The 27,726-nt window shown below is 50.2% G+C and overlaps 1 protein-coding gene across 2 annotated transcripts; it reads right to left on the reverse strand.

The window, feature by feature from the left end:
* Positions 1-4: 4 nt before the first annotated feature.
* On the reverse strand, positions 5-27,726 carry COPG1 (COPI coat complex subunit gamma 1). 2 transcript variants are annotated; one of them, XM_029051063.2, is made up of 24 exons: positions 27,645-27,726; positions 21,909-21,961; positions 20,082-20,162; positions 19,771-19,842; positions 17,570-17,649; positions 15,884-15,959; positions 15,572-15,664; positions 14,870-14,956; positions 12,278-12,435; positions 12,050-12,183; positions 10,899-10,966; positions 10,345-10,533; positions 9,743-9,838; positions 8,541-8,784; positions 7,691-7,766; positions 7,229-7,332; positions 6,629-6,754; positions 5,979-6,047; positions 4,695-4,837; positions 2,634-2,805; positions 1,989-2,086; positions 1,528-1,666; positions 1,035-1,133; positions 5-415 (listed from the first exon to the last, which is right to left on the reverse strand). In XM_029051063.2, the coding sequence occupies exons 1-24, from the start codon at positions 27,670-27,672 to the stop codon at positions 285-287; spliced, it is 2,616 nt and encodes an 871-aa protein (XP_028906896.1). In that variant the 5' UTR covers positions 27,673-27,726; the 3' UTR covers positions 5-284. The 2 variants fall into 2 exon arrangements, with proteins under 2 accessions (XP_028906896.1, XP_028906895.1); XM_029051062.2 differs by lacking the exon at positions 27,645-27,726 and adding an exon at positions 24,289-24,325.

Consider the following 27,726-nt stretch of genomic DNA (forward strand, 5'->3'; position numbering starts at 1 on the left):
CAGACAGGATGTACAGTAACTTTATTCATCCGAGGGCCACCTCAGCAGGTTTGAACACAACTGACAAACCAGCTCTTTTCGGGCCTTAGAAATAATCCTAATTAAAAAATAGACAAAACAAAAATAAGCTAGACATTTCTAAATTCAGTAAAGAAAGAAGTGGCCAAGGAAGGGGATGATTTCCCAATCGGTGTCCGTAATCCAGGGAGTGAATTTCCACGTTCAGCTCCCCACCACAGCTGTAGTGTCAGTGGACAGGGGAGGGGACCAGATGGGAAGGCTCCTTAGCCCACAGAAGCCAGGATGATGTCAACCGGCAGCTCCTCACTGCTCCTGGCGGTCACCTGCATTGTCACCGTGTCAGTCAAAACCAGTCGGGAGCGCACAAGGATGTCGTGACCACCCCGGAATACTCCTAAGATGGAGGGGAAGAAAAGGAAGGAGAGGGAAGCCAAGGGAGAAGTTAGGAGAAAGGAGGGCACTTCCTTTAAAGCACAGAGCCAATGGGAGCGGGAGGGACAAATACAACACCCCATGCCTATACCCCAGGTGGCCAGAAAGGCTTAGGCAGAACCCTAGAGCCTGATGCTCTCAGGCTTCTGTCTGCCAACCGCTTGGTGGGCATCCTCAGGACAGCGAAATAGTCAATATCAGAACACAACATCAACAGTAATAACAGTAATAACGAAGGGAAGATACAGCTGGTGGGGAAGGTCCCCAACCAAAGCTTCCTACAACAGGTGTCTCACGAGACTGATCTTGACAGCGGAGGCGGAAGCGGTTGTGTGGCCGGGGGAGCAACCAGCTGGGGGAGCAGGGCAGTGAAGCAGAACCGCCTCCACAGAGTAACCAGTTCCTCAGTTTTCAAATATCACCATTAACTCGGCTCTCTCTCCTGGTGCTTGGGGCGGGGGCGGGGGGGATCAACTTCTTACGGCTTGGAGGGAAAGGAAGTGGAAGGAGGTTGCTGACCAGATTCTTGCTCCAGGGGTCACAACCGGTGAACCCTCCCCAGGTGGTAAATGGGCACTCACCAGCCAGGAACAGTGTGTGAGCATTCTTGTTCTCAGGCACTTTATCTGATCTCTCGCATGGCTGCATCCCCAAAAACTTCACGATGTTACCTACAGCCTCTGTGAAGACAAATACCTGGTTATGTCAGAGATCCCCACCTCTAATGTCTGTCTCCCCCTCTAGACTGTTGTGGGCAGGGGATGTGTCTAATTCTGTTGTATTGTACTCTCCCAAGTGTTTAGTACAGTGCTCTGCACATAGTAGGTGCTCAATAAATACCACTGACTGACTGATCGATCCCCTTTCTCTTCACATACTCCCCTGAGTCTATAGCTTGACTAACAGCAATGGCCAGTAAGAGAGTGCTGTTTCTTAGGCTCTTTGGGCAGGAGGGAGGGGGGAGGAGGAGGAAAGCCAGCAGAGCATAATGTTCCTTCTGGGGTTTGGCACTGACTGGGGTGATTTGAAAGTCTAAGAGGCAGGCAGGCAGTGCACTTGGGAACTGAGATTTACCTTCCAGCGTTTTGATGGTTGATAAGGTGAAGGTCTCTTCCTTTTCAAACTCATCGCCCACCTCGTCCCAAGCGGCTCCAAAGTTTGGTTTCAAGACCCTCTGGATATGATCTGCCACTGTCACCTCAAGGTCTTCCAGCTACGATCAGGGTGAGAGGGGGGATTAAGCCCAGCCCTAGTACCCAGGAAAACAGAATTCCTGTTCCTGGAACCGGGAGGAAGCTATTTTACATGGCAAACCTCAGACTGAAGGTTGCTCAGCTACTGCAGGCTCCAGCAATGGGTGGCACGAAGATGTGTCTGGTGCCAAACTGCCTGACTGTTCACAAATCTGCCCTATCCACCCTTGAACCCCACTGAGAATGGAGGCAACCCACCACATAGGAAAAGTCACCCCCTCCTTAGGAGGTGCCCTTCCCAAGGGCCCCAGTTATAGTTGGAGTCCTTTGGGATCAGCTCACCACATATTCGTCTTCATAGCCCTCGTCATCTGTCTCCCCGGTGTTGGGGTCGCAGTCCTTGACTGTGAATTTCATCATGCAGCTGAAAGTGCAGGCCACTGTAGGACAAGTATCAACATGCATCCAACCATGATGACCTCTTTGATCAGGGACACGTTACCCCCGTGGGGTAGGAGGGCAACGGTGCGGGGGAAGGAAGGGAGATGAGACTGACTTTTGGGCTCATTTAGATGATTCTGCTCTATTCTCAGAAAAAGCCAGTACGGGGAGATCTGGCCCTAGGGTCCAGTCACGGATAAGGGCAGGAGAGTACAATTCATCGAGGCAAAAGAGGGGCTGTGTTCCTCAGATGCAGCTCCAACAGAGCTGGTCTCACAGTAACGAGAACTCGAGAGACAGCCGTTCGGTGGAAGGGCACTGGAGATGACATCAAGTAGAGTGAGGGGTTTGATGACTAGGGAGCTGCACTAGGTGGGGGCAAGGGTGTGTACACACACTAGCTGTAACAACAGCATCTACTTGGGAGGCTGAAGGACACAGGTGTCAAGGTGCCACCCATCCCCCAAGTCCCAGTTTCACCCCCTCCATTTTTAATGGAAGGGATCATATGGCAAGCTTAGAGGTGGCGCGCGGGGACGTGCTCACCGGCAGTGGGGTCCTCCTCGGGCAGCGCCACTAACGTGTAGCAGGTCCCAGGCTGGTTGTAGGCCAGGCTCTTAGCAGGAACGTAACACAGGACCTCATAGGCCTCGGTGGGTTCCATCTGCACTGTGACATTCTCCAGGATTTGGTCATTGAGGGTGTTAGTGCAATCAAACTGGGCCAGGAAGGAAAAGGACTGATTAAGTCACTGCTTTGGGCATGGGCCCAGACCTGAAAGATACTGGGCTAAATGGTTCCAGGATTTTTTTTGCATCCACAGTGCTAAATCAGATCCCTTTCCCCTACAGGTGGGTGGGTGCTCGCTTCCTGTGAAGCTGGGTTATTGTACAAATGTACAGTGCTTTGCACCCACTAAGCGCTTAATAAATATGATGGAATTAACAAACGAATGAATAAGAAAACTGGTCTGCCCTTTTCTTACTCCACTACCACTCCCCTCATTGCACTAGAACAGCAGTAGGGATTCTGGCACCGTGGTTGGGATCCCTCCTCTGTGGGTACATTCATTCATTCAATAGTATTTATTGAGCGCTTACTATGTGCAGAGCACTGTACTAAGCACTTGGAATGTACAATTCGGCAACAGATAGAGACAAGTGATGACTACAAAGCTGGGCTTGTCCCTCGGTATGGCTCAGGCGATGTATATCAGCCCTGGCATGGCCTAGTGGCTAGAGCCTGGGAAATGGGGATTAAGATCGTGAGCCCTATGTGGGACAAGGACCGTGTCCAACCTGATTAGCACTTGTATCTACCCCAGTGCTCAGCATAGTGAAGCAACAAGAACAGGAAAGCAGCATGGCTTAGTGGAAAGAGCACAGGCTCAGGAGTCAGAAGACATGGGTTCTAATCCCGGCTCCACCACTTTTCAGCTGTGACCTTGGGCAAGCCACTTAAGCCCTCTGTGCCTCAGTTACTTCATCTCTAAAAAGGGGGTGAGCCCCACATGGGACAACCTGATTGCCTTGTACCTACCCCAGCGCTTAGAACAGTGCTTGGCACGTAGTAAGCACTTAACCAATGCCATAATAATAATGATTACAGTGCCTGGCACATAGTAAACGCTTAACAAATGCCATTTAAAAAAAACAAATGGGGATGGGGGGCGGCCGTTGCGGACCGCTGATGGCCACTGCAGCGTTCCCCAGGACTCCATTTTGCCACACCCATGAGAGTTAGATCCCTTCCCCTGGCTGGGACTGCAGCACCACCTATTGATGGTTCATTCATTTATCACTTCTGCTGAGTCACACCAGAGTTCAAGAGTTCAGGCAACCGGCAATGATAGATTTTATATATATATATTTAAATATATACATATAGATGTATATATATCTATCTATCTCGGTAAGGGGGCTCTGGCTCAGCTCTCTGGGGTGTCTTCTCAGAGTCCTGACTTGCTGTTGGACATCTTTCGAGCATGGAAATGGCTGGCAGGGGGCTGAGGCATGGGAAACTGGGGTTAGGGGAGGTGTACATAGTGTGTGCTCCCAACGTCCAGAAAGCAATTGTGTGGGGGCTTGGTGTAACTGCAAAGTGGGGAGCCTGGGAGGTTAAAAAAGCTGGGAGGGAGCCTAAGTAGGGCAGGCAACTGAAGTTGAGAGGTCTCCTTTGCACGGCAGGGATTTGGGTAGGGCGGTCCGGCACGACAGAGAAGCTGAGGATGGTCAAAAAGTGGGGTGGGTGGCAGAGAGTGTGGCCTGGAGCCAGCAGGCCTAGATGAGTCCTTCAAAAGCAAGAGAGAAGTAAGGGGTAACCAGAGGTAAGCAGTCAAGGGGAGTGAGGGGTCACAGAGAGGTTGAGACAAAGGAAGATGGGAAAAGAGTGATAAACCGGGAAGGAGGAGAGGGCCATTTAGGGCTGAGGAGGACAGTGAGAATTGAAGAGGAGAAATGAGCAGGTGAGATTAGGAGAGCGACAGAGAAAACAACAGAGAGGGTCAGCTAGTCGTGAAATAAAAATAAAAAGCAAACTGCCACCATGTTAGTTTGAGGGACTCCACCAGCAGATGGCCTCTGGCCCTCAACCCGCCATCATACCTACCTGGAAGACCAGATGGCCCGTGAAAGTGTGCTTAGTGCAGCGGATCACGTACTCCGTCTCTGATTCGGTCAGGGCCACCGGCTCCGATGAAGACTTGAAGAGTGGACCCAGCCTCCGGAACTCAGGCACTGCTGCCAGTTGCTCTAAAATCCAAAGCAGCCTTAATTTTTTCCCCTTCTCCTGCAAAGCCACACCCAAATCACAGCCTGAGAAGATTTCCTGCAAATTCTCTAGGATGAAACGGTCTGGAAGGACTCTTTTTTCAATCAGCCCAGAGACCTATAAATTACACCCAGGTTGGGTAGGGTGTCATCCTCTTAAGTGACTCTGACTCCGGAGGACACTCAGGACCGCTGCCTGGGGCCTCCTGTAGCTTCCCACTCAGGCCTGTGGGAGGCTAACCCCACCCTGACCCTCCTGAGGTTCCGGCTGCATTATGACAGACAGGTCATCCCGCTTGGGACTCTTCGGAGCCTTCGGTGACTGACAGGACCTGACAGGTCAGCCAGGATCGGGGAAGTGGCCAGAAAGTGTGCTTAGTGACCTGCATAAACCGAAGGTCCTGGAGTTTAGCCCGACTCCAGCCAGCCCTAGGAGCATGAGACTGGTCTGAAATTCAGAGGGCCCCAAAACAAACCAGGTTTCCTTCCAAGGGGGCAGGGCTGGACCCTTGCAGCATGGCTCGCTTACACAGGGGTCCCTCGGGGTTGCTTGGACTTGTGAGGCCACAGGGCCTCACATCACATTCAAGGGCAAGATGGATGGGAGTATCAGACGACGAGGGAAGGGAGGACAGCTTGACAGGGAGGGATTTCTCCTTCTTACGCATACGCTCTTAAAACTCCTCTAGTTTTGGTTAGGTGTCAAAGTGAGTTGTTTCTTCAAGATAAGATGGCTTAAATTTTAGTTTAAAAATTGTTACTATTTTCCAGGTTTTTTATCATCCCTGCCCAGACTACTCGAGGGCTGGGACTGCATCCAATACTCTATGTTCTTTTGTCTCTTCCCCAGTGCTTACCATACTGCAGGTGCCTAACGAAGACTAGTATGAACAGTGACGTAACAGAGAAGCACAAATCAACTTATATACTGTGCCAGCACTGGTAAGCCCCCCTTCAGGGCCCTCAATAGTGCTGCAGCACCCCAGACTGAGAATTCTTGACAGAACACCAACCATTCTAGAGCAGCCATCCCAAAGACCTCCTCCTCCCCCACCGGCAGCGTGATGGGTAGGTCATCTGGCCCGGACAGCCTCGTCCTGTCTACCATCCCTGACCCCGTTACCCTGAAAGATCTCCTGCCGTGTGGCTGCCACTTTCTCAGGCTGTTTGACCGTTGTGATGGGTGTGCTCTCTGCAGGGGAAAAGAAACATACAGGTCAGCATCAACAGCAGGAATAACCCAGCAGCCTTGCTAAGGTCCTGTCATACACTGGTGTCCATGCCCAGGGATTCTGGAAGGCCGCGGGATGGGGGTAATAATAATTGTGGTATTGGTTAAGGCTTGCTATGTACTAAGCACTATACTAAGCACTGGGGCAGATACAAGATAATCAGGTCCCACATGGGACTCCCTCGCAGTCTGAGGGAGAGGGAGAACAGGCAGTGAATTCCCATTTTGCAGATGAAGGAACTGAGGCACTTAAAAATTAAGTGACTTGCCCACGGTCACACAGCATGGGCATGGAGAAGCTGAGATTAGAACCCAGGTTCTCTGATCCCCAGACCTGTGCTCTTTCCACTAGGCCACAGTGTGGGGCTAGAAGCCCCACTGTCCACCAGCCTCCCCCTTAATGAGATGGGCGCAGATTGGGTTAATCTCCTCTCCCGGCACCTGATCATCAGTTAGTGGCTTCTACACCACCAGAGACACTCCGGTGACCCCTGGGATTTAGACTAGTGTAGCCTCCCTGAAGTGAGCTGAAGACACCACACCTGTCCTCTGCTCCGCAATGGGTGTAGTAGCCAGAGGAACAGACTTCAGGTCGAAGGGTTTCTCCGACGGCTCCAGCGTGTACTGCTGTAATGCCCTCTCCAGGCCGGGGATGGACACAGTCAGTCCTGAGATCAATTGGGAGAGAGATTAGAGAGATGCAAGAACAGACACACTCGCCCACTCCATCTGCTCCAAAGCTGGAGCAGGACAGCCTCCCTCCCTCAAGTCGCACAGACCAAAAAAGGCCTGCTCCTGAGTCCTTTGTACTGCTGACATCCCAATCAGGGATTTCAGATGGTAGCTCCTGGGAGAGAAACGGGTACCCTCAGAGTTACAGAGATGCTAGGAATGGACGTACAAAGGCTGTTTTTCCAAAAAATAAAAATAAAAAAAATTTAAAAAAAGTCTCTAGCTTCTGAGTCATACTTGCCCCACTGACTCAGCAGGCCAATCAAAACCCAAAGGGTTACACTTGAAGAGGGATCTGCAGCCCTGGAGGCACAAAGCTGAGAGGGCTTAAAGCACAAAGCTTCCAGAGTCTTCAGGAACCTGGTTCCATGCAGTCCCAAAGGGTCTGAATGCCAGTGGGTCAGTGTTACCATTTAGGATGTAGCCTGCATTGAGTGCCTTCTGCTTTTGCTCCAGGACGCTGAGGTAGAAGGTGGCTCGGTCCCTCACTTCATTGTCATCGTCCATTACACATCTGGAGGGGGGACACAGAGCGCCCCGGAGGTAAAATGTACACTGGGGTGTGCGGCCACAGGCAGGATCGCTCTTTTCATACACCCGGGGTCGTGCTGCAACGAGCTCCCTTCGGGCAGGCTGTGGCCCACCTGGGGTTAGCAGGGACCACCAGTTCGCTTTCCATCACATTCCATCAACCCTCAAGGTTCGAGCCTTGTGGAACCTGAGATTTCTCGGCTCTCGGGAGCCGCTAGGGCTGCCGGCAGCTAAGCCCAATGGGGCAAGGACTGCCCTGTGATCCCTCAGGGTCACAACTTTAGGTGTTGGTAAATTCAAGATGGGGAGAGGTCCCTGTCCCCTGAAACCAGGCAGCTCACCTCTTCAGCAACACCAAGATGCTGGGCAACATTTCCTCATTCTGGGCTCCAAACTTGGCCAGAGCACTTACAGCACCTGTAGTCACAGCACAAGATAGGTAGCAGGCACACATGTGCGCTCACACACAGACACAGCCACACATACACACACACACACACACACACATATATGCATGCCTTCCTGCTGCCCGCACTCCAGAATGGGCTTTTTGTAATAGAAATACCCTGAGGGAAAGTCACAGGTTAGACTGTGGTGACACCAAGTGTGAGGTTGAGGGCTGAAGTCCAGTTCCCATCCCCCAAACTCTGAAACTGCAGCTTGATGGTCTCTCTTCCAGGAGACCCTGGCCTGGAAGAGTTGAACGATTACTCTGCTTATGGTCTCTAGGCATTGGGAATGACACTGAAATGGAATCACCATTCTTCAGGGTTAAAAATGCCTTTCTCCTCTGCCAAGCACCAACCCCCGACCAGCCTCTCCACCCTAGCTGTTCTGGGGGGAGTAGGAGGAGAGAAAGGGCAGCCTCTGGGTCCAGGACTCAGGGAAGTCCATCAGGCCACCAACTCAACTGATCCAACACTGTGGCTAGTGTGAGCCTAACTCGCTCGGGCTGTGCACCAGACTTCCCAGGAGAACTTGCTGAAAGGGAATACCTGAGGGACCCCTCTGAAGGCTACAGTCACCCATAAAGGCCAGGAGACATGGGGCAGGGCTGAGAGCTGGGACCATGCCAGACTGTGGTGCCCCTGTGCAAGGGGAGTGGGTGCTTCCAAGACCCAGAATAGGAGCTGCCCATTGCCCTTATACCCCAGTCACCCTACCCAAGCTCCGCCACTGCCCGAGCCTCACCTGCGCGGACCTCCTCGTGCTCCAGGACAACCCGGTTATAGATGAAGCGGATGTACTTGGAAGGATTGTTGGTCTTGGGTCCCTCCTGGCCCAACAGGTGCAGGATGCGAGTAGCCAGCACGGTGAATTCACAATCCTCGATGAACTCACAGAGGTGGGAAAGTCCCGTTTCCTTGCTCTCAGAGTTCTCTTCAATGATGCTGATGATGCAGTCCACAATGGCCCGTTTGTACTCAAAGCCACCCTGCAGGAGGTGAGAGGGCCAGGGCCAGGAATGGGAGATCACTTCCTTCCTTAGCTTATTATGATGATGGTTATTAGATAACATTAAGTTCCAAAGCCAGCCAGAAGGAGAGTAGGGAAATAAATTCCCCAGTCCTGCTTTAAGGTATCAGCACTGGGCCTAACTGGTCTGCAAGTTACCCACTTCCCCAAACTTTCTAGCCATCTGTGGCAGCGCAAAGACACATAGACAGGGAACTGAAATACAAAAAGACAGAAAGCAGCAGTGTGGCCTAGTGGACAGAGCACGGGCCTGGGAGTCAGAAGGACCTAGATTCTAATCCCAGATCCACCACTTGTCTGCTGCGTGACCCCGAGCAAGTCATTTAACTTCTCTGTGCTTCAGTAACCTCATCTGGAAAATGGGGGTTAATACTGTGAGCCCCTTGTGGGACATGGATTGTGTCCAACCTAATTATCTTGCATCTACCCCAGCACTTAGTACAGGGTCTGACACCAGGAAGCGCTTAACAAGAATCATTTGAAAAAAAAACAAAACATTTTACACCTTGGTTGGGAGTGACTTCCAGCTGTTTGCTGTTTCTTTGAAGCCAGGGGCTAGCATTCATTACAATCATTATATTGTAATTATATTACTACTGTTATTAGCCTTCATTTGCATTTCCATAGCATCTGCACTTTCTCATCCTGTTGCATGTTAAGTAGGGAAGATATCCCTCTGCTCCTCTAAGAAGAGACCATGTGAGAGAGACAGAACACTGGGTTGCACAGATCAAGGGTTGAAGCAGGACTTTGGCACAGCTTTTGATCTTATGTTCTTAGAAGCCAGGGTGGGGCAGGGATTCTCCTTAGTTTACAGGCTGGGAGAATGAAGGACACTGAGACAAAAGCCCGGCAAGTCAGCGGCTATGTCCATGACCAGACCAGACCATCTCGTTCTTGGCTTCCTCTAATCTTACCTCCTCCCGCAGCATAGTGAACAGGAAGTTCATGAGGACAGCATGTTTGCGAGGATACTTCTGACAAAGGGCACTGATGGCCTGGACCACCACCACCTGAGTCAAATGGAGAAAACGATGTGAACAGGCAGCATCCCTATAGCTGAGTCGGGCAGCATGGGAAGGGAGGTAGCTCCACCAGCCCTAAACTCTGCCACCTCTTTAATTCCTTCTGCCTCTGCTTGGACCACAAACTGACTCAACCTCCCCTCAGCTTTAAAGCCCGAGTTCCTGCCTCACCCATCCTGAAAGCCCACCGCAGGAAGATTCTGTGGCAGACCGGTCCAGGTGGTGACAGATAAATTCTCTTGCCTGCCTTCCCCGCAACAATCTGGGAAAGGGAAATGGGACTCCTGGAGTGAAGGCTGAAAGCAACTAATGAAACTCCAGGTTGAAATTCCTCTGCCTGGCCATCATCCTTTGAGCTCAAATCACCATGCAGAGCCAAGCCAGTGGGCAGAGTGAATCCCAAGGAGCTAAACCCCCCAAATCAGCCTGAGCCTCGTGCACTGAGCGTCTCTTCTCCTCAGTGATGCTGTGAGAGTCATCTCATCCTCTGGTACCTTGAATTCATCGGAGATCTCTGACATGAAGGAGGAGATCTGCTTCATGAGGCGGTCGATGCTGCTCTCGCTGCCGGTCTTGAGCAGAGTAGTGATGGCCAGGGTTGCGATGCTGCGGTTGGAGTCCGTCACCAGGTTCTCCAGGTCCAGGTTGCAGGCCGTCACGGCGGATGGATGCTTCATGGCCACCTGTTTTGAGGGAGCAAGGGGCTTTCATGGAGCTGGCCGTCCTGGGGGTGCCTGTCAAGAGGCTTGTTCCTATGGCTATGGTTGGGTCCCTTTTGGTAAATAGCATGTCTCATCACTGGGAAACCAGCTACAGAAGTGGGCTGCTGTATACTTGCTACTGGGCTCCTTACTCTCCACCCCCCCAACCCCTCTCCACAAACCCACCTAACTTCTCAGGGGGTGGAAACAGGTGGGATGGCAGCTCGTGTCTTCTCAGGAAAGGAAGCAGCCCAAAGAAAAACTCGAGAAAGTCTCCCAACTCAGCTAGGCCCGATTTCCAATTTTCCCCCACCCTGGGGACCTCGTGCCCCAGGACATGCTCCCACCTTGTTGAGGGTGCGGACAGCAGCGTAGCGGAGAGCGGCCTTGGGGGAGCTACAGAAGAGCTGGAGCACTGAGGGGAGAAACACACATAAGGTTTGCCTCCTTGCCAAGAGAATGAGATCAAACAGGAAAAATAATTGTGGAGAAGAAATAGGGGAATTGTATCTAGTAGGACAGGGTCCCCTAGGCTAGGTTGCGCTTTCTAACGTCTTCACCCGCACCAGACATCAGTTGGGTCACTCTGTCACTGATCTCCCTGACTATTTTACTTCTTCCATCTAAATCTGAATCCCCTCTTGGAAAAGAGGGGTCTCTCTGACAATTGGCTGCTGGCTGTGGGCAGGGAGCGGGTCTACCAATTCTGTTGTATCGAACTCTCTCAAGCACTTAGTACCACTTGAGAAGCAGCATGGCTTAGTGGGAAGAGCCTGGGCTTGGGAGTCAGAGGTCACGGGTTCTAAGCCCGCCTCTGCCACGTGTCAGCTGTGTGACTTTGGGCAAGCAGTGTGGCGCAGTGGAAAGAGCACAGGCTTTGGAGTCAGGGCTCAAGAGTTCGAATCCCAGCTCTGCCACTTGTCAGCTGTGTGACTGTGGGCAAGTCACTTAACTTCTCGGTGCCTCAGTTCCCTCATTTGTAAAATGGGGATTAAGACTGTGAGCCCCACATGGGGCAACCTGATTTTCCTGTGTCTACCCCAGTGCTTAGAACAGTGCTCTGCACATAGTAAGCGCTTAACAAATACCAACATTATTACTTAACTTCTCTGTGCCTCAGTTACCTCATCTGTGAAATGGGGAGGAAGACTGTGAGCCCCACGTGGGACAACCTGATTACCTTGTATCTATCCCAGCACTTAGAACAGTGCTTGGCACATAGTAAGCGCTTAACAAATACCATCAATATGATTATTACCACGCTCTACACACAGTAAGTGCTCAATAAATACGACTGATTGACTGCCACTCTTATACTCCACTGGCCCCGACTAATCCTCCCCTCCAATCCCAATGAGGATCAAACCCGACGAGCTCGGTGGGCCAGGGGAGGTCAAACGGAGAGGTCAGTTACAGCAACTCTTGGATCTCTCCAAGAGGTTCCCCGTGTCACGGCTCCCCGGGGGCCGGGGCCCCGGCCTCCCCCGCCCAGGGTTACCGGACACGGCAGGCGCCAGCTCTTTGGCACTGCAGCCGGGCAGGTTGACAATGGCCGAGGCGGCTTCGTACACCACCATCTCGTGCTTGTTGCGCAGGCAGCTCTCGATGAAGTCAAACAGGGGGCTGTCCCGGCTGCAAGAGACAAGGAGTTGAGGGTGGGGCCGGGGCACGGTAGGTGGGATGAACAGCGTGGGACATCCGTCCTGGGAGGAACATGCTGCCTCACCTGCCGTCTTCCTCCTCCAACTGCTTGCTGGCCACCCGGATCATCATGCAGTAAGCGAAGGGAGACTTGAGGCCATGCCGGGTGAACTTGCTGATCATCTTGTTGACAGCCAAGCGGTCATTCTTGCGCACGTGGTAGAGGAGGCCTAGGGCATGGTACTGCAGCAGAGACAACAGGTCTGTGGGTCAGCAACCCCAGGAAGAAGCAGTAACTCCACCTTGGGTTTCTGAAGAATTTTTCACAGGGCACCTCACCTGTCCCCACTTCTTGAGTTGAGGAGGGTGGGTGGGGTCTCACTTAAAATACAGGGGAACTGAGGCAGGACACAGGGGAGCAAAATGCAGAAAAGGAATGAAGATAGATAGGGAAGTTGTTCATCCTCTTCACTAACCTTGATTCAGGCCCAAAGGCAGTGGCCAACTAAGGACTAGAACTCCTGGCTCCCGGGCCAGCACTCAGTTGACACGAGGCTACGCAGCCTCCCTTCTTGGCAACATTACTTAGCTCGGGACTTTGCGATCAGAGCTATTAGTGCTCTCCTAGGGGTACTTTAAGGCATCGGAGGATGACACGGGCATTACGGCAGCTCCCGCTACCGCCGAGCTACCTCTTGCTGAGCTCCCTGGCGAGGTAGGAACTCTGCAAGTGGAGCAGCAACAGCTAAAGCGGGTGAAAAGAGAAACTGTTCCTGCTGCTGCCCCTGTCCCTCGCTTCTTGGGAGTTTGCGCTCCTGATGACCAGAGGTTCAACAAGAAGTGACCGTACAGCCCAGGAGGCGCAACTCTGGGGAACTGGCAGCAGAAACTGCGGTTTCTCTTCTCTCCCACTCTGGTTGCTGCTCTGTTTCTTCAGTACTGGATCTAGTGAGCAGTCCCCTGCAGCTGAGTGGAGGGGGTGTGACAAAGGGAGTTGCTGAGTTGAAGAGGAAGTGGAGGGGGTGCTGGATGTGAAGGGGAGGGTACTTAATAATAATTATGGTATTTGTTAAGCGCTTACTATGTGTTAAGCACTATTCTAAGCACTGGGGTAGATACAAGGTAATCAAGTCATCCCATGTGGGGCTCAGAGTCTTACTCCCCACTTTACAGATGAGGTGACTGAGGCACAGAGAAGTTAAGTGACTTGCCCAAGGTCACACAGCAGACAAGTGACAGAGCTGGGATCAGAACCCACGTCCTCTGACTCCCAAGCCCGTGGTCTTGCCACTAGGCCATACGCTTCTCTGGAGTAGGGTTGAAAACTTAATCAATCAATCAATCAATAGAATTTGAGTGACCACTGTGTGCCGAGCACTGTACTAAGCACTTGGGCTCCTCACAGGCAGGGAATGTGTCTACTAACTCTGTCACCTGCATGGTGGTTGTTTGGATGGAGAGGGAGACATGGATCCTGGAAAAGTTCTAGAGAAAGAACTGACAGGATTTAGGGACCGACTGAATATGGGGATTCAAAGACAGGGAGGAGTCAAGGATAATGGCAAGTTTGCAGATTTGAGAGATGGGGAGGAGGGTGGAGCTGACAACTATGACAGGAGTCACCTAAATTCTCTGTGCCTCAGTTTCCTCTACTGTAAAATGGGGATGACTGTTCCACCTCCTACTTAGCCTGTGAGCCCCACGCGGGACAGGGAGTGCATCTGACCTCACTGATTTGTACCTACCCCTGAGCTTAAAACAGTGTTTGACACATAGCAAGCGATTAACAAGTACCATTAAAAAAAAAGTTAGAAGTCAGTTAGCTACTATTAAAAAAAGGAGAAGATTTGGAAAAGAAGATGAAGAGTTCAGCTTTGGACAACATTGAGCTTGAGGTGCTGATGGGACATCTACTTGGCAAGGTCCTGGAGGCAGGATCATATGTGAGATTGCGGAGGAAGAGAGAGGTCATGACTAGAGAAGCAGCGTGGCGCAGTGGAAAGAGCACGGGCTTTGGAGTCAGGGCTCATGAGTTCAAATCCCAGCTCTGCCACTTGTCAGCTGTGTGACTGTGGGCAAGTCACTTAACTTCTCTGTGCCTCAGTTCCCTCATCTGTAAAATGGGGATTAAGACTGTGAGCCCCACGTGGGACAACCTGATTCCCCTGTGTCTACCCCAGTGCTTAGAACAGTGCTCTGCACATAGTAAGCGCTTAACAAATACCAACATTATTATTATTATTATTATTACCAGTAGTAGCAACAGTAGAAAGGGACAGAAGCAGCACGAAGAGAAGCAGCGTGGCTCAGTGGAAAGAGCACGGGCTTTGGAGTCAGGGCTCATGAGTTCGAATCCCAGCTCTGCCACTTGTCGGCTGTGTGACTGTGGGCAAGTCACTTAACCTCTCTGTGCCTCAGTTCCCTCATCTGTAAAATGGGGATGAAGACTGTGAGCCCCACGTGGGACAACCTGATTCCCCTATGTCTACCCCAGCGCTTAGAACAGTGCTCGGCACATAGTAAGCGCTTAACAAATACCAACATTATTATTATTATTATTAGAAAGAGCATTTATTGAGAGCCCACTGGGCACTGTACTAATCACCTGACAGGAAGTGATCAAATAGCCTAGAAGCCTCTCCCATCCTCACCACTGGGCCCGTTCCCACCTCCTTACCTGGACCATGATATTGTCGCTGGAGGCTGCCTCTTGTGCTTCATTCACCCAGCGCTTTACCACATCAAAGCTACCCTTTAGCAGGTGCTATGGGGATAGAGAGAAAGGTTAGGGGCAGGGTAGGGGAATCAGAAGATCTGTCCCTATTTAGTTCTGGAAAGCTGAGAGATCAGGTACCCCCCCGCCCCCCCGTGGATGGTGACCTGAGGAAGTGAGCCCTAAACTACCAGGGGGAGACATGGCCCTCCCTATGCTGCAGGATGAGTCGGTCTGCAAAGATTCACTTTTTCCTTAATGTCATTCCCCCTGGAATGATGGGGACGAAGTTCCTCAACCAGCCCATCTTCGTATTAAACTGGGGAAGCCTTGGCCTCTTTTGCAGGAGGGGGCAAGGAAAATCTCATTTCTGAATTGATATTAGGGGTGAAAGCTTTTCAAATATTCCATCCGACGTTGAGCTTCCACCTCCGGCCCCTAACCTGGATTGCAGATTTTCCTCAACCCACCCAAGTCTGGTGTAGGTCTCTCCACAACTGCGAGGCCTCTTTGGGTTCTTTCATTCTAGAGTCTCTGGCTGCTTTGGCAAACCACATCGAACCGGCAGAGACCTGGGAATTCCCCTCTGCCTTCCGATGCACCTTTCCCTCAGCTCGCCTTTAGACCCTTACCCACCCCATCCCCAGTCTGCTGGCCGGTACATACCAAGGAGGACACCAACGCAGAGCTGGAGACGCTGGGCACCTTGTCCACAATGGCCTGCTTCATGTAACGCTCAATGGCTTGTAGCATGGTGCTCTGGACAGAGAGAGAGAAAGAGAGGAGAGACAGAAAGGTGTGAGAGAGGGAGGGACAAACAGACAATGCCCCCACCCCCCTACCCCCCCCCCCGACCAAAGGGTGAGGCACAGAGATTAAGAGGTGAGTCACAGGCTGGCCCAAGGGACTGAGGGGTGAGTGTCAGGCAAGTGGGGCAGAAAAACAGGGAGAGAAGAATCCCACAGCAACCGGACTCACGTCAGTGATCTGGCAAAGGGCCCGCACAGCTGGGCCTCTGTAGTTGTCATCCTTCCCAGTCATATCTTTGGTTAAACTGCAAAAGGAGAAAGGAATCTTTCAGGGTCTCAATTCAGCATCCTGGATACACCTCAGGGCCTACTCATTGGGATTCTATGCCCTCTGCCCCTAGCGGGTCTTCACTCCCTGCAATCTGCTGTTAAAGTGTCAAAGTGTTGTGGTGAGAGAAAGAATAATAATAATAATAATAATAATGTTGGTATTTGTTAAGCGCTTACTATGTGCCGAGATCCTGTTCTTGGGCAACAGTCCAGCTCTCCCAGGTTGGGGCGAGAGGGGGCTGTGCTGGAATCTGAGCCAAGGGGGCTCATACTCTTAAACCAGGCTGAGAGAAAACTCAGAAAATGTAGTCACCGTCCCCTAGAGCAGCATTTCTCATCTGCAGCCAGAGTGGTTGCATGTCTCCCTGGGCCATTTTGGAATCTGGCTCAGTTTCAGGGATTCCCCTTTCAGATTTTACTCACAAATTTCCCTTCCCTACTGCCCTCCCAAGTCAATGTTTCTTTAGTGGGACCAAAGTTTATTGACCCTCTTGTATTTATTATTTAGCACTAGTCTGACAATCTCAACCCTTGGATTTTCAGCCATTTCTCACTCCATTAAACTGTAAACTCCTCGTTTTATCATTCTTCCGTCTCCTCCCCAGATACCGCCTACAGGGCTCGGCAAATGACAGGTGCCGGGTCAACAATGGCGACAGTGGTGGTGGTGATGACGATCTCTCTCGTCTGGGGTTTTGTTGCTACTATGTGCCAGTGCTTAGTACAGTGCTGACACATAGTAAGCGCTTAATACCTTAAAAAAAAAAAAGTAAAGTGCTTTGCCTGTTCCTCTTGTGCTAGTAAGAACCTCACGGATGATTGTAACCGACTGAGAACATTTGCTTGGGCAGTCTGGATTCCTGGATGATAGGTGTCTGTTTTTTTGAGTTATCCCCTTGTTTTAATTGAATGTGTTATAAGCAAAGTCTGACTGTGCCCATGTTGGCGCTCCTGACACCTCACGAGGACCCAAGTCTAGAATTTCTGACTGGCTTCATTTCTCCTTTAGTGGAGGAGATGGGAAAAATCTCATCTTTGTAGATATATATATTTCCCCAGAATAACAGTAATGGTATCTTTTACTGAGTGCCCACTGGGTGCCATACACTATACTAAGTGCTTGGGAAAAGTACAACAGAAGCAAAACATACAATTCCCTGCCTTTAATGAACTACCCTACTGGGGAGGAATGACTTGTCATTAGTAAATGTCATTTTCATAAGCCTGGGGGAACCTCAAAATCATGCCTCAATTTTTTAATACATAGCCAAGAATTTTGACTGGAGAACTGTTAAGCTGTATGGCTTGTTTCATGCCCTTAACCATAATGATCATCGAGGCCATCCATTTTAACTCTCTGCCGTCAACTTTGGTCCTGCTCGATTTGTTCAATTTCAGAAGATTGGTGGGAAGATGTGGGCTTGTGTGTGTTGGAAGCTGCATTTTGCTGGAAGGAGGGGAAAGAGATTCAGTCCCGCAGAAATTGTCCTGCGGGACAACTGTTCATCTTTCATGAAATGTTTCCGTTATTTCTGTTAAGAAACACTGCTCAAGGAAGAAGCTGTCCCTGGCTTCAGAGACTGACCTGCTGGTGACGATGATGACATCCTCAGCGATGCAGGACATCTCCTTGATGGTCAAGTAACACATTCGGCGAAGAGTGGGCTGGGGAAGACACAGGGAACAGTACTGTTGCTTCCAATTCAGGATGAGAGACAGACAGAAAGGGACAAAGGGGACGCCATTCCGCAAACTTGCTGTGTGTGTCAGGCTGCAGACTATCTAGTAACATACCTAAAACCAGATCCTTCGCAAAAATCATAAAAGCTAGAGTAAATCGCCCCCTTACCAAACCCCACAAAATGTCTTTTTTTGTTTTTGTTGGTTTGTTTTATGGTATTTGTTAAGTGCTTACTCTGTACCAAGCACTGTACTAAACGCTGGGGCAGATATAAGCTAATCAGATGAGAACCAGTCCATGTCTCATACGGGGCTCACGGTTTTAATCTCCATTTTACAGATGAGGTAATGGAGGCAAAGAGAAATTAAGTGACTTGCCCAAGATCACAAAGCAGACGAGTGGCAGAGCTGGGATTAGAACTCTGGTCTTCTGATTCCTGTGCCCGGGCTCTTTCCATTAGGCCACACTGTTTTCTGTTCCTCAAACTTCCAGTAGGCCATCCCAGAAAGCTGGGAGGGTCACGAGGAGCCTTTTGGAAAGGATAGCTCTATTTCCGGCTACCCAATCTGGGTGCTACCCTGGCTAGCACACCAGCTGAGAGGGAGGAATCTGAGTAGAGGCCCAGTGGGCATCCAGTTTATAACAGTTTCACAGATGGATGCCATCAAACGTGCAGCTTTCAGCCAAATGAACTTCCTGCCTGGCTTAAATAAGAGCTCAAATGACTCAAGGGTAGAGTATTCATGGGCCAGAAATTTCTGCCCAGCCCCCATTTTTTACTTCCACAGTGCCCTAGCCAACAGGCCTTTCTGGGACATTGAGAGTTGTAGTCCTAGTAACCTGGAGATCAACTGTGCCACTTCACGTCTGCAAATACATGGTAGGGGTCCCCAAAGTACCACTTCTGGTTCAAGTCATACTTCCTGTTAATCCAGCAGCACCCATACCCTGTACAGTTGCACCCCAACTAGGGTGGTCAGACATCCATTCTTCTACCGATCCAGGTTCCAGCTGGTCTGTCCTCTATCTGGTATGGATATGGCTGAATGCCTCGCTCTACTCTGCCTTGACTCCTGGGGCTTGGAGGTAGCCCCCGTATTCAGAAGGACCTGGGAGGGGACTGCAAAGGGTTTGGACCAAGTAGGTGTGGGGGTAGAATGGGCAGGAAGGGGTGGGGAGGAGGAGGGTGGTCAAGGATACCCCCCAGAGAAACACTCTCAGTTTGGGCAGACTTCTGTAAAATGTTCCATACCATGTCATTATAGTACCCTGCATGCCCAACGCAACACATATAGCGACGTGTGCATGCTGAGGTCCTGTATTTTTGAGAGCTGTCATCCTACCCCCAAACTCAAATGCCCCAAAGAGGGCAGGGGCTACAGGGCCTTGCAGAGGCACCTTCAAGGCAACCAAATCTACTTCACATATGCCTAGATTGAGCTTGGTGCCAGGCCAACTCACTACCCTGGGTTCTGACCTATAGGCTGAGTCTACCTAACCTATGTATGGCTCTATCCATGGGACAGATCCTCAGAAGCTTTCAGGAAGCAGGACTCTTTGAAACACCCAACTGAGAAATTCAGACACATCCTGTCAGTCATGAGGCAGAACAGACGCTCACGGGAGCTATCAGGGCAGAACATCTTGGCCTAGGGGAAAGAGCACAGGCCCGGGAGTCAGAAGACATGAGTTCTAATCCAACTCTACCACTTGCCTGCTATGTGACCTCGGGCAAGTCACTTCACTGGGCCTGTTTCCTCATCTGTAAAGTGTGGATTAGTACCTTTTCTCCCTCTCCTCTAGACTGTGAGCCCCACGTGGGGAATGGATTGGGTCCAACCAACCAGATTATCCTGTAGTGACCCCAATGCTCAGTAGAGTGCTCAGCACACAGAAAGTGCATAAGCCACACCACAATTATTAACACAGTGTTGGGTGCAGGGTGGAGCTCACTGAGATCTCCCCGGGATTTCCCATCTCTTGCCCACTCCTCTTCACCCAGCTCCCAACCCGGAAGGACTCAGTTTACAGCCAGTGTCCGATTTTCACACAGAAGGCCCCGGGCTCGGTGAGAGCTGGAGAAGATGGGGCCTTGGGACACTTACATCATTGGACTGAAAGAGTTTGGTCATGGCGAAGAAGGACTCTGTCGCTTCGGTGGTTCCTAGGTGCTCCCCCTGCAACAAAGCCACACAGATTGAGTCACTGCCTGATGGAGAGAGGTGCCGGGCTGAAGCTCCTAGATGATCCCTCCCAGCTCAAATTAACCCCAGGAGGTCTCCAGGAGACTGCCACCACAGGAAGGTAGTGGGGGCCAGACGCAGAAGGAACGTTGGCCCGGGCCACCAAATGGCGACCAGGGGCAAGGACTTTAGAACCAACTTCATCCCCATTTACCTTCCCCTGGCCCCATTACCTGGTTTATGAGGTACAGGATCTTGGTAAGGATGTGGGCACATTTCCGGGGATTAATGGGAGTCTCGTTAAACACCCGGGCCTGGAAAGGATCAGCAAATCTTATTAGACTGTAATCGGGATTAGGACTGACCCTGAGAACATTCGCTCATGAAACCCCTTATGTATACATATTACTTGTGCTTGTTACTGTCACTTCTGCACGTGCACACTTGTCTGACTGTACGCTCATTTCCTTTTTCACTCATTGTTACTGACCACTTACTGTCCCCTCTCCAGAAGATAACAATTACCCAAGGGACCATACCAAAATCCTGGTTTACAACAGGTCTATCTTTATTGAAGCACTCCACTTACAAGCCCCCACAACTCCTGGCTCCAACCTTAGCCACTCACCGTCCCGACATAATCTGGGAGACGGGATCCTGACGCAGCAAAGATCCCACCCTTTTATTGGTCAACAAATCCCCTCTCAACCAAAGTCCTTCTAAGTCCTCCCACAAATTAACATAACTCCAAACCAATGCAGGGTTTTCTGCCCCTTCCCTGATCTCCGTTGGCTTCCCACGTCTTTCCGCATCAAACAAAAACTCCTCCCTATTGGTTTCAAGTCTGCCCCATCCGGCCTCATTTTACCTTGTCTGTTCTCTTCATCTGCTATTTATTCTCTGTCTCCGTTCTGCCCAAGTCAATCCTGTCCTTTGCTCCGATTCTCCCACCCCCAGCCCCTCACTCACACTCTTTCCCTCAGCTTGGAACTTCCTCCTTCCCTACATCAGACAGATCACAGCTTTCCTTACATTCAAAGGCCTCCTAAAACCCCACCTCCTCCAAGCTTTCCCCACTTGATTTCCGAGCACCTTGAGCCATATCATCCCTTCAGCCAAACTCTAGCACTTCTGAGCTTAGTTCCAACCTCTTTAGCCCTTACGTGCTTATGACCACTTATTTTTGAGCTTTCTAGTTGTAAATATTACGATCGTCTCCCCCGTTACAGTGTAAGCTTCTTGTGGGCACGTAATGTGTCACTTCGTAATTCTATATTTCCCAAGCACCCTGGACAGAGCACGCTACTCCTGCTGCTATTATTACTAGTGAGCGCCACTGATGGGGCCACTGGCTTCGGCAAATGGTAAAAATCACAGTGGGGCAGACATCTGCTGGATGAACTGGATGGAAGTGCCATCCCTGAAGACTTGTGGGCAGGGCACGTGTTTACCAACTCTGTTACACTGTACTCTCTCAAGCTCTTAAACCCAGTGCTCTGCATACAGCAAGTGCTCAATCAATACGGTTGATTAATCACATCTCAGGGAGAGGGTCCTGATTTTCCAAAATAAGAAGTCCAAGGTGATTCCTGATCCTGCTACATAAAGCTTTCTCCAAATTTGAAGAAATCTGTTCAGGTACATGTTTAAGACCTGGCACTTTTCCACCTTTCCAGAAAAATCCTACCCTAGGACCTATTCATCTCAGCTTTACATCAACCTAGGACCAGCCACTTCGAGCCAGCAGATAAACTCTACAGGTGGTGTGCCTTCCTCATCTGTCTCACCCTCCCACTGGAGTAGAACCAATATCGAACACCCACCGAGTGCAGTGCACTGTACTAAGCACTTGGGAGATAGAACAGAAACACAAGACACCTTCCCTGCCCACCAGTTGGTAACAGTTGGGAATTCCCCATTTGCAAGACTTGAAATCATCATTTCGGAAGCTTTTTAAAAGGGTCATGTTTCATATTAAAGATCTGACTGTTTGAGCTTAAAGCTTCTCAAAGGTGGGGAGGTAGGTGGCGTGAGAAAGAGTCCTTGGAATCGAGTTTTACCTCCTGCAGCACTGCACTCTTCTCGAGGTGCTGGAATGGATTAGAGCCTCCACCTGAAAGACACAATAAGCACCAAATCAATCAATCAATGGTATTTATGGAGCATTTACTATGTGCAGAACACCGTACTATGCGCTTGGGAGAGTACAACAGAGAAGGAACATGAGGTCACCGCTGTCACCAAATCCCTTGACTCTCCCTTCTGGACTGCTAGGTGTGACCGTGTGCACGCAGGCTTTTTCTGGCCCAGGTAGAGTAACTGCTAACTGAAGACTGACAAAAAAAGGAATGACCATACTTGGGTATCACCTATTCCACTCTAAGTCAACAGTATTGCTGAAATGGTGCCCCACAATTCCTTTCCCTACCGACTGAGTGTGGCTCCAGGTGGGGAATGTGTAGCCCAAAGCAACAAAAAAGTTCAGGATAACCTGGAAGGCTGTAAATGGCATGGGAAGAGGAGGAGGAAGAATCAAGGATGCCAGAAGGGGAGCAGATTCAAAGAGGGGCACAAAAGAGTTCTGCAGTTAAAGAGGTCTAGAAATAATTATCCCTTCAGGGAAAACACACGTAGAAGAGAGATATGATCTTATGCACAAGCTTCTCTGGCATACTCTGAATGAAAATGTAATGCACACAGATGTAGGACATACAGGCAGCATATATACATCTAGAGCAGCAGAAATACATAAGGTAATTTTACCAGATAGACAAAGATAACACCAATGCACTATTCCTGGGAAACATGGAGGGCAGGGAAGAGAGAGGCATTCACATATAATTGAAAAGAGATGATGTGAAATAAGGTTATTTTAGAAAAGACTCCGGGGGGGGGGGGGCAGGGGGAATACCCCCACTGAACCTACCTTAGGCCTGACCCTCGGAGGGGTCGGGGAGAGCTTAGCTAACTGGATCAAATTGAGCCCATGCCTAGCCAAGATAATCAAACCCAATTATACTAATTCATCTGAACTAGCCTTGGTATTAGATATAAGCTTCTCGAGGCAAGGGTCGTGACATATACTCCCACTGTATGTTTCTCAAGCACCTAGTAGAGTGCTCTGCATACAGAAGGTGCTCTGTACGATCGACGACGATGACAACCACAATGAACAGTTCAGGTACTGCAGTTATATTTCTACTGAACAGAGTAATAGGGGCAACTGGTATGAACATTTCAAAAGCGTGTCAGGAATTGTTCTTCTGAACAGTTCTAGGCTCACTGGAATAATTCTACCAGTTGTCTTCAGCTTCTCCATCAGTCACCCTTCCGATTTTGCCACCTCACCCACCCACTTCATGGGTGTGTTTGTGAGAACAAATAAGGCAGTCACTGGGGTCTCCTCACTTCTGATGACGATGGCGATTATGGTATCTATTCGGCACTTATAATGTGTAAAGCACTGGGGTAGACACACATTAATCAGGTTGAACACAATCCTTGTTCCACATAGGGCTCACGGTCTGAGGAGGAGGGAGAAGAGGTTCTGAATCCCCATTTGACAGTTGAGAAAACTGAGCACAGAGAAGTTGGGTGACTTCAGCAATCAGCAGAGCCAGGATTAGAATTTAGGTCCTCCGCCTCCCAAGCCCACGCTCCTTCCACTAGACCACACTGCTCCTCATCCCTCCCATCCCAGATTTCACTCTCGGGATCGGATCTCCGTGCTACCTGCCTGCCATCACCACCAGCCTGGTCATCTGCCCCGGCTACCTACTTTTCATCATCAACAGCACTCGTTAGGCTTTCCGGCGTGCAGAGCACTGTACTGGGCGTTTGGAAACATACGACAGAAGTGAAAGAGCCGTTGCCTGCCCTGGAAAAGTTTGCAATCTAGCGTCCACGGTAAAGGCTCCCTCCTCACCTCAACTTCGGCTAGGATTAGCTGTCCAAGGGACGGAGACTAGATCTCGCCACCTACACGGTTAAATAAACCCAAGAAGCAGCGCGGCTCAGTGGAAAGAGCCCGGGCTTGGGAGTCAGAGGTCATGGGTTCGAATCCCGGCTCTGCCACTTGGCAGCTGGGGGACTGTGGGCAAGTCGCTTCACTGGGCCTCAGTGACCTCATCTGGAAAATGGGGCTGAAGACTGTGAACCTCACGTGGGACAACCTGATGACCCTGTCTCTCCCGCAGCGCTTAGAACAGTGCTCTGCACATAGTAAGCGCTTAACAAACACCAACATTATGATGTTACCACCGAACCGCATACGACCTAATAATTGCGAGCCCGCTCCCCAACCTACGTGGCCCAGGACCGTACTGGGCGGGGCGGACCTCGTCGCTCCGGGAGGTGGCACAGCTCTTCGGGAATTCAGGGCCTCTCCGTGGCCACCCTCCTCATCCCCAAACTCCCCTCTACGGTGCCCGCCCTCCTCACCGGACTCCTCGTCCTTCTTATCAAATTTCTTCAGCATCGTGGGGTCTCGGCCCTCCTCGGCTCAACGGGGATGAAGCGCCGGGCCGAGCCGACCCGAGCCGAACCAGTAGATCGACCCAAACCACTTCCTGCCACCTAGTCCCGGCGACACGTCCCCCAGTGCTTTGCGCCTGCGCCCTCCGGCCCCCTCAAGATGGCGCCTGCGCAGATCGGCCCGCCCTCTAGAGGGGCGGGGGAGCGGGGAGTTAATGCGCCTGCGTCACTCTCTCGTCGTTTCCCCCCCCCCGCCCCGTTTCTAACTGACCGATGGCTTCCCCGGAGTGGGGCAGTCCTGGCGGTTAGCCGTTCGCGTGTAACGGGCGGAGTCACTTCCCCTCTCCAGTTTCTGTTACGAGCGCACGTCTGGATCTCACAGTGCCTCTGTGGGGGCAGAGCGGGCCGGCTCTTTCCACCCGATCACCCACCCTCTTAGAGAAGCAGCGTGGGGAATCAGAGGGCGTGGGTTCTAATCCCGCTCCGCCCTTTGTCAGCTGGGTGACCTTGGGCCAGACGCTTCACTTCTCTAGGCCTCAGTTGCCTCATCTGTAAAATGGGGATTAATAATATTGGTATATGTTAAGCGCTTACGATGTGCAGAGCACTGGTCTAAGCGCTGGGGGAGATACAGGACAATCAGGTTGTCCCACGTAAGGCTCACAGTCTTCAGCCCCATTTTACAGATGAGGTAACTGAGGCCCAAAGAAGTGAAGTGACTTGCCCACAGTCACACAGCTGCCAAGTGGTAGAGCTGGGATTCGAACCCATGACCTCTGACTCCCAAGCCCAGCCTCTTCCCACTGAGCTACGCTGATTAAGACTGTGAGCCCTATGTGGGACAACCTAATGACATTGTATCTACCCCAGCGCTTAGAACAGTGCTTGGCACATAGTTAAGCACTTAACAAATACCATTATTATTATTAATAAACCCAATCGCTGTCCCCTCCCAGACTGGAGTGGGGTATAGGAGCTGGGAGATGTGCTCTCTCTCTCTCAAAGTTCATGGCGCGGACCACTGAGTAAAATTCAAGAACAATAAGATCACGTCTCCGACTTGGGCGGCTGGTCAGTGTTGAAAGTTATTAGCAAGTTATTCAATTACAGGTTTGCATCTCCGGGCATATGTGGTTTTAGGCAAGTGTTCCCTCTCCCCCACCCCTTTTTTCTTCTCCTCCCTGCTCCCCATCACAATAGTATTTTCGCAACGACAGCACGACAATGAACAGTCCTTGCGTGTACGCAGTGTGGTCCGGACTGTGGGACCCACATTGGCCTTTTCAGCTACACCTGCACCGGTAAATGAATTTTACCAGCAGTGACGCCTTAGAGTAGGAAGGACAATCACACCGTGTGCCCTGCACACAGTAAGCGCTCAATAAATATGATCGAATGAATGAATGACAATCACATGTACTTTGGCCAGGGCCTCATTTAGTCTTTGATTGCTCTTTTCAGGTTTATAGTCAATACATTCTTGCCAATACGCATTTATTTTTTTCCCTGCTGCCTTCCATTTTTTGTTGTTTTTTTGCACTCCAGAATATATTCATAAGGTGGTATCCTTGAGTGCTAAGGAAACTGGGAGGATAGTGTGATTGGGAGAGGGAAGGTAAGTTAATTCAGAAAGTCTTCTCGTTCCAAGGCCCTATTACTATTATTTCTAAGGCTCTATTGCCTCTATTATTATTACAAACATTTAAGTGCAAACAATGTAATGTACCAAGAACTGAGGTAATTACATCATCATCATCATAATGATGGTATTTGTTAAGCGCTTACTATGTGCAAAGCACTGTTCTAAGCGCTGGGAGGGATACAAGGTGATCATGTTGTCTCAAGGTAAGACATCCATTCAATCGTATTTATTGAGCGCTTACTCTAGCCTACCAGGCCCTCAGAATATTAAGTGTATATGTGGGAAACAGAAATACTTAACAGATATATAATCTAATCCACAATAAAAACAGGTTAAAATTTAACAATGCCTTCTTGATCTATCTGTTCTGGCTGTGCACTTGGAGGGAAGGTTTTCTTCCTGCCACCCAGATTACACAAAATTTGACTTCATCATGGCACATTATTCATTCTTAGTTTCTGGAAGTTCGTAAGCTCCAGGCAACCCGTACTTCCAGCTCCCTAGGCCCACGTTTATATCAGGTACATGGTTGCTCAATGAATTTGCAGCTATATACACCTAAATAAAAGATTCTGGGCAGATAGCTCCTTCCAGCCTTCTTGTCACAGTCTGCCTCACATTTCTATTTCCCTGTACAGACCTTTGTCTACCCACTACCTCGCTTATATCATTTATAGCATTGCAACGTCTCTTTTAACTATTCACTTAGGCCATCTCTAGAAATCACTTCATTTTATTTCTAAGCAAGTCCCTGGGCTGCTTACTGGTTGGTATTGCTGCCAAATTCAGTCTTTTTCCAGATACTTCCTTCAGAGTAAATCATAAATTGCCTCTTTTCTTTTGCTCTGTCCTGGTGTCTGAATCATCACAAAGATATTTCTCGGAATCATCCCTGGTGACCGGATCGGGGTTCAGTCCTTTGCACCAGAGAGGGACTCGATGGGGATTCTTGATTTCCCTTGGTGACAGATGAATAGAAGTTATCATAATACCTTTGGAATTAGCCTGGCTGGAAACAAAATCCTGATACTGGCAAATTTAGCCCTACCTGAGACTTAGAAGAACAAGTCATACATCTACAAACTGCAGCCTCTTAAGGATACATACACCTACACATATATTCTTATTTTCACAATAAGCCAACAAGACTTCAGTGTTCCCCGAGCGGCAAGTACCAATTTTCTGCTGCATTTCATCAGAGATAATAATAATAATAACTGTGGTATTTGTTAAGCACTTACAAAGTGCCCAGCACAGTAGTAAGCATTGGAGTAGATAAATTCAGATCTGACACAATCTCTACCCTACCAGGGGCTTACAGTCTAAGGAGGAGGGAGAAAAGGTGTTTCAATCCCCATTTTACAGATGAGCAAACCGAAGCCCAGAGAGAGTAAGTGATTTACTCAAGGTCACACAGCAGGCAAGTGGTGGAGCTGGGATAAGAACCCAGGTCTCCTGATTCCCAGGCCCATGTCCTGTCCACTTTCCACTAGGCCATGCTGTTTCTCAAAGAAACTTCCCAAAGAAGCTTTTCAGGGCTAAAAGAAGTTCCAAATTATGGGAAGGCAACTGCCAGACCTCTCCTGAAATACTTGTTTTTACTTCTATGTGACCACTGTCCTCCTTTGCCCCTCCTCCTCTTCCAGACTGTGCGAACAAGGGAAAGAAAAAAGGTACCTACCATGGAAAGAGTAGTCCTCCACAGACATGGTGCAATGGGGGCTTCCTGACGCTCTGCCAGCTCCTTGACTAAGTCTGTTCTT

Source organism: Ornithorhynchus anatinus, chromosome X1 (assembly GCF_004115215.2).
Source record: "Ornithorhynchus anatinus isolate Pmale09 chromosome X1, mOrnAna1.pri.v4, whole genome shotgun sequence".
NCBI lineage: Eukaryota > Metazoa > Chordata > Mammalia > Monotremata > Ornithorhynchidae > Ornithorhynchus > Ornithorhynchus anatinus.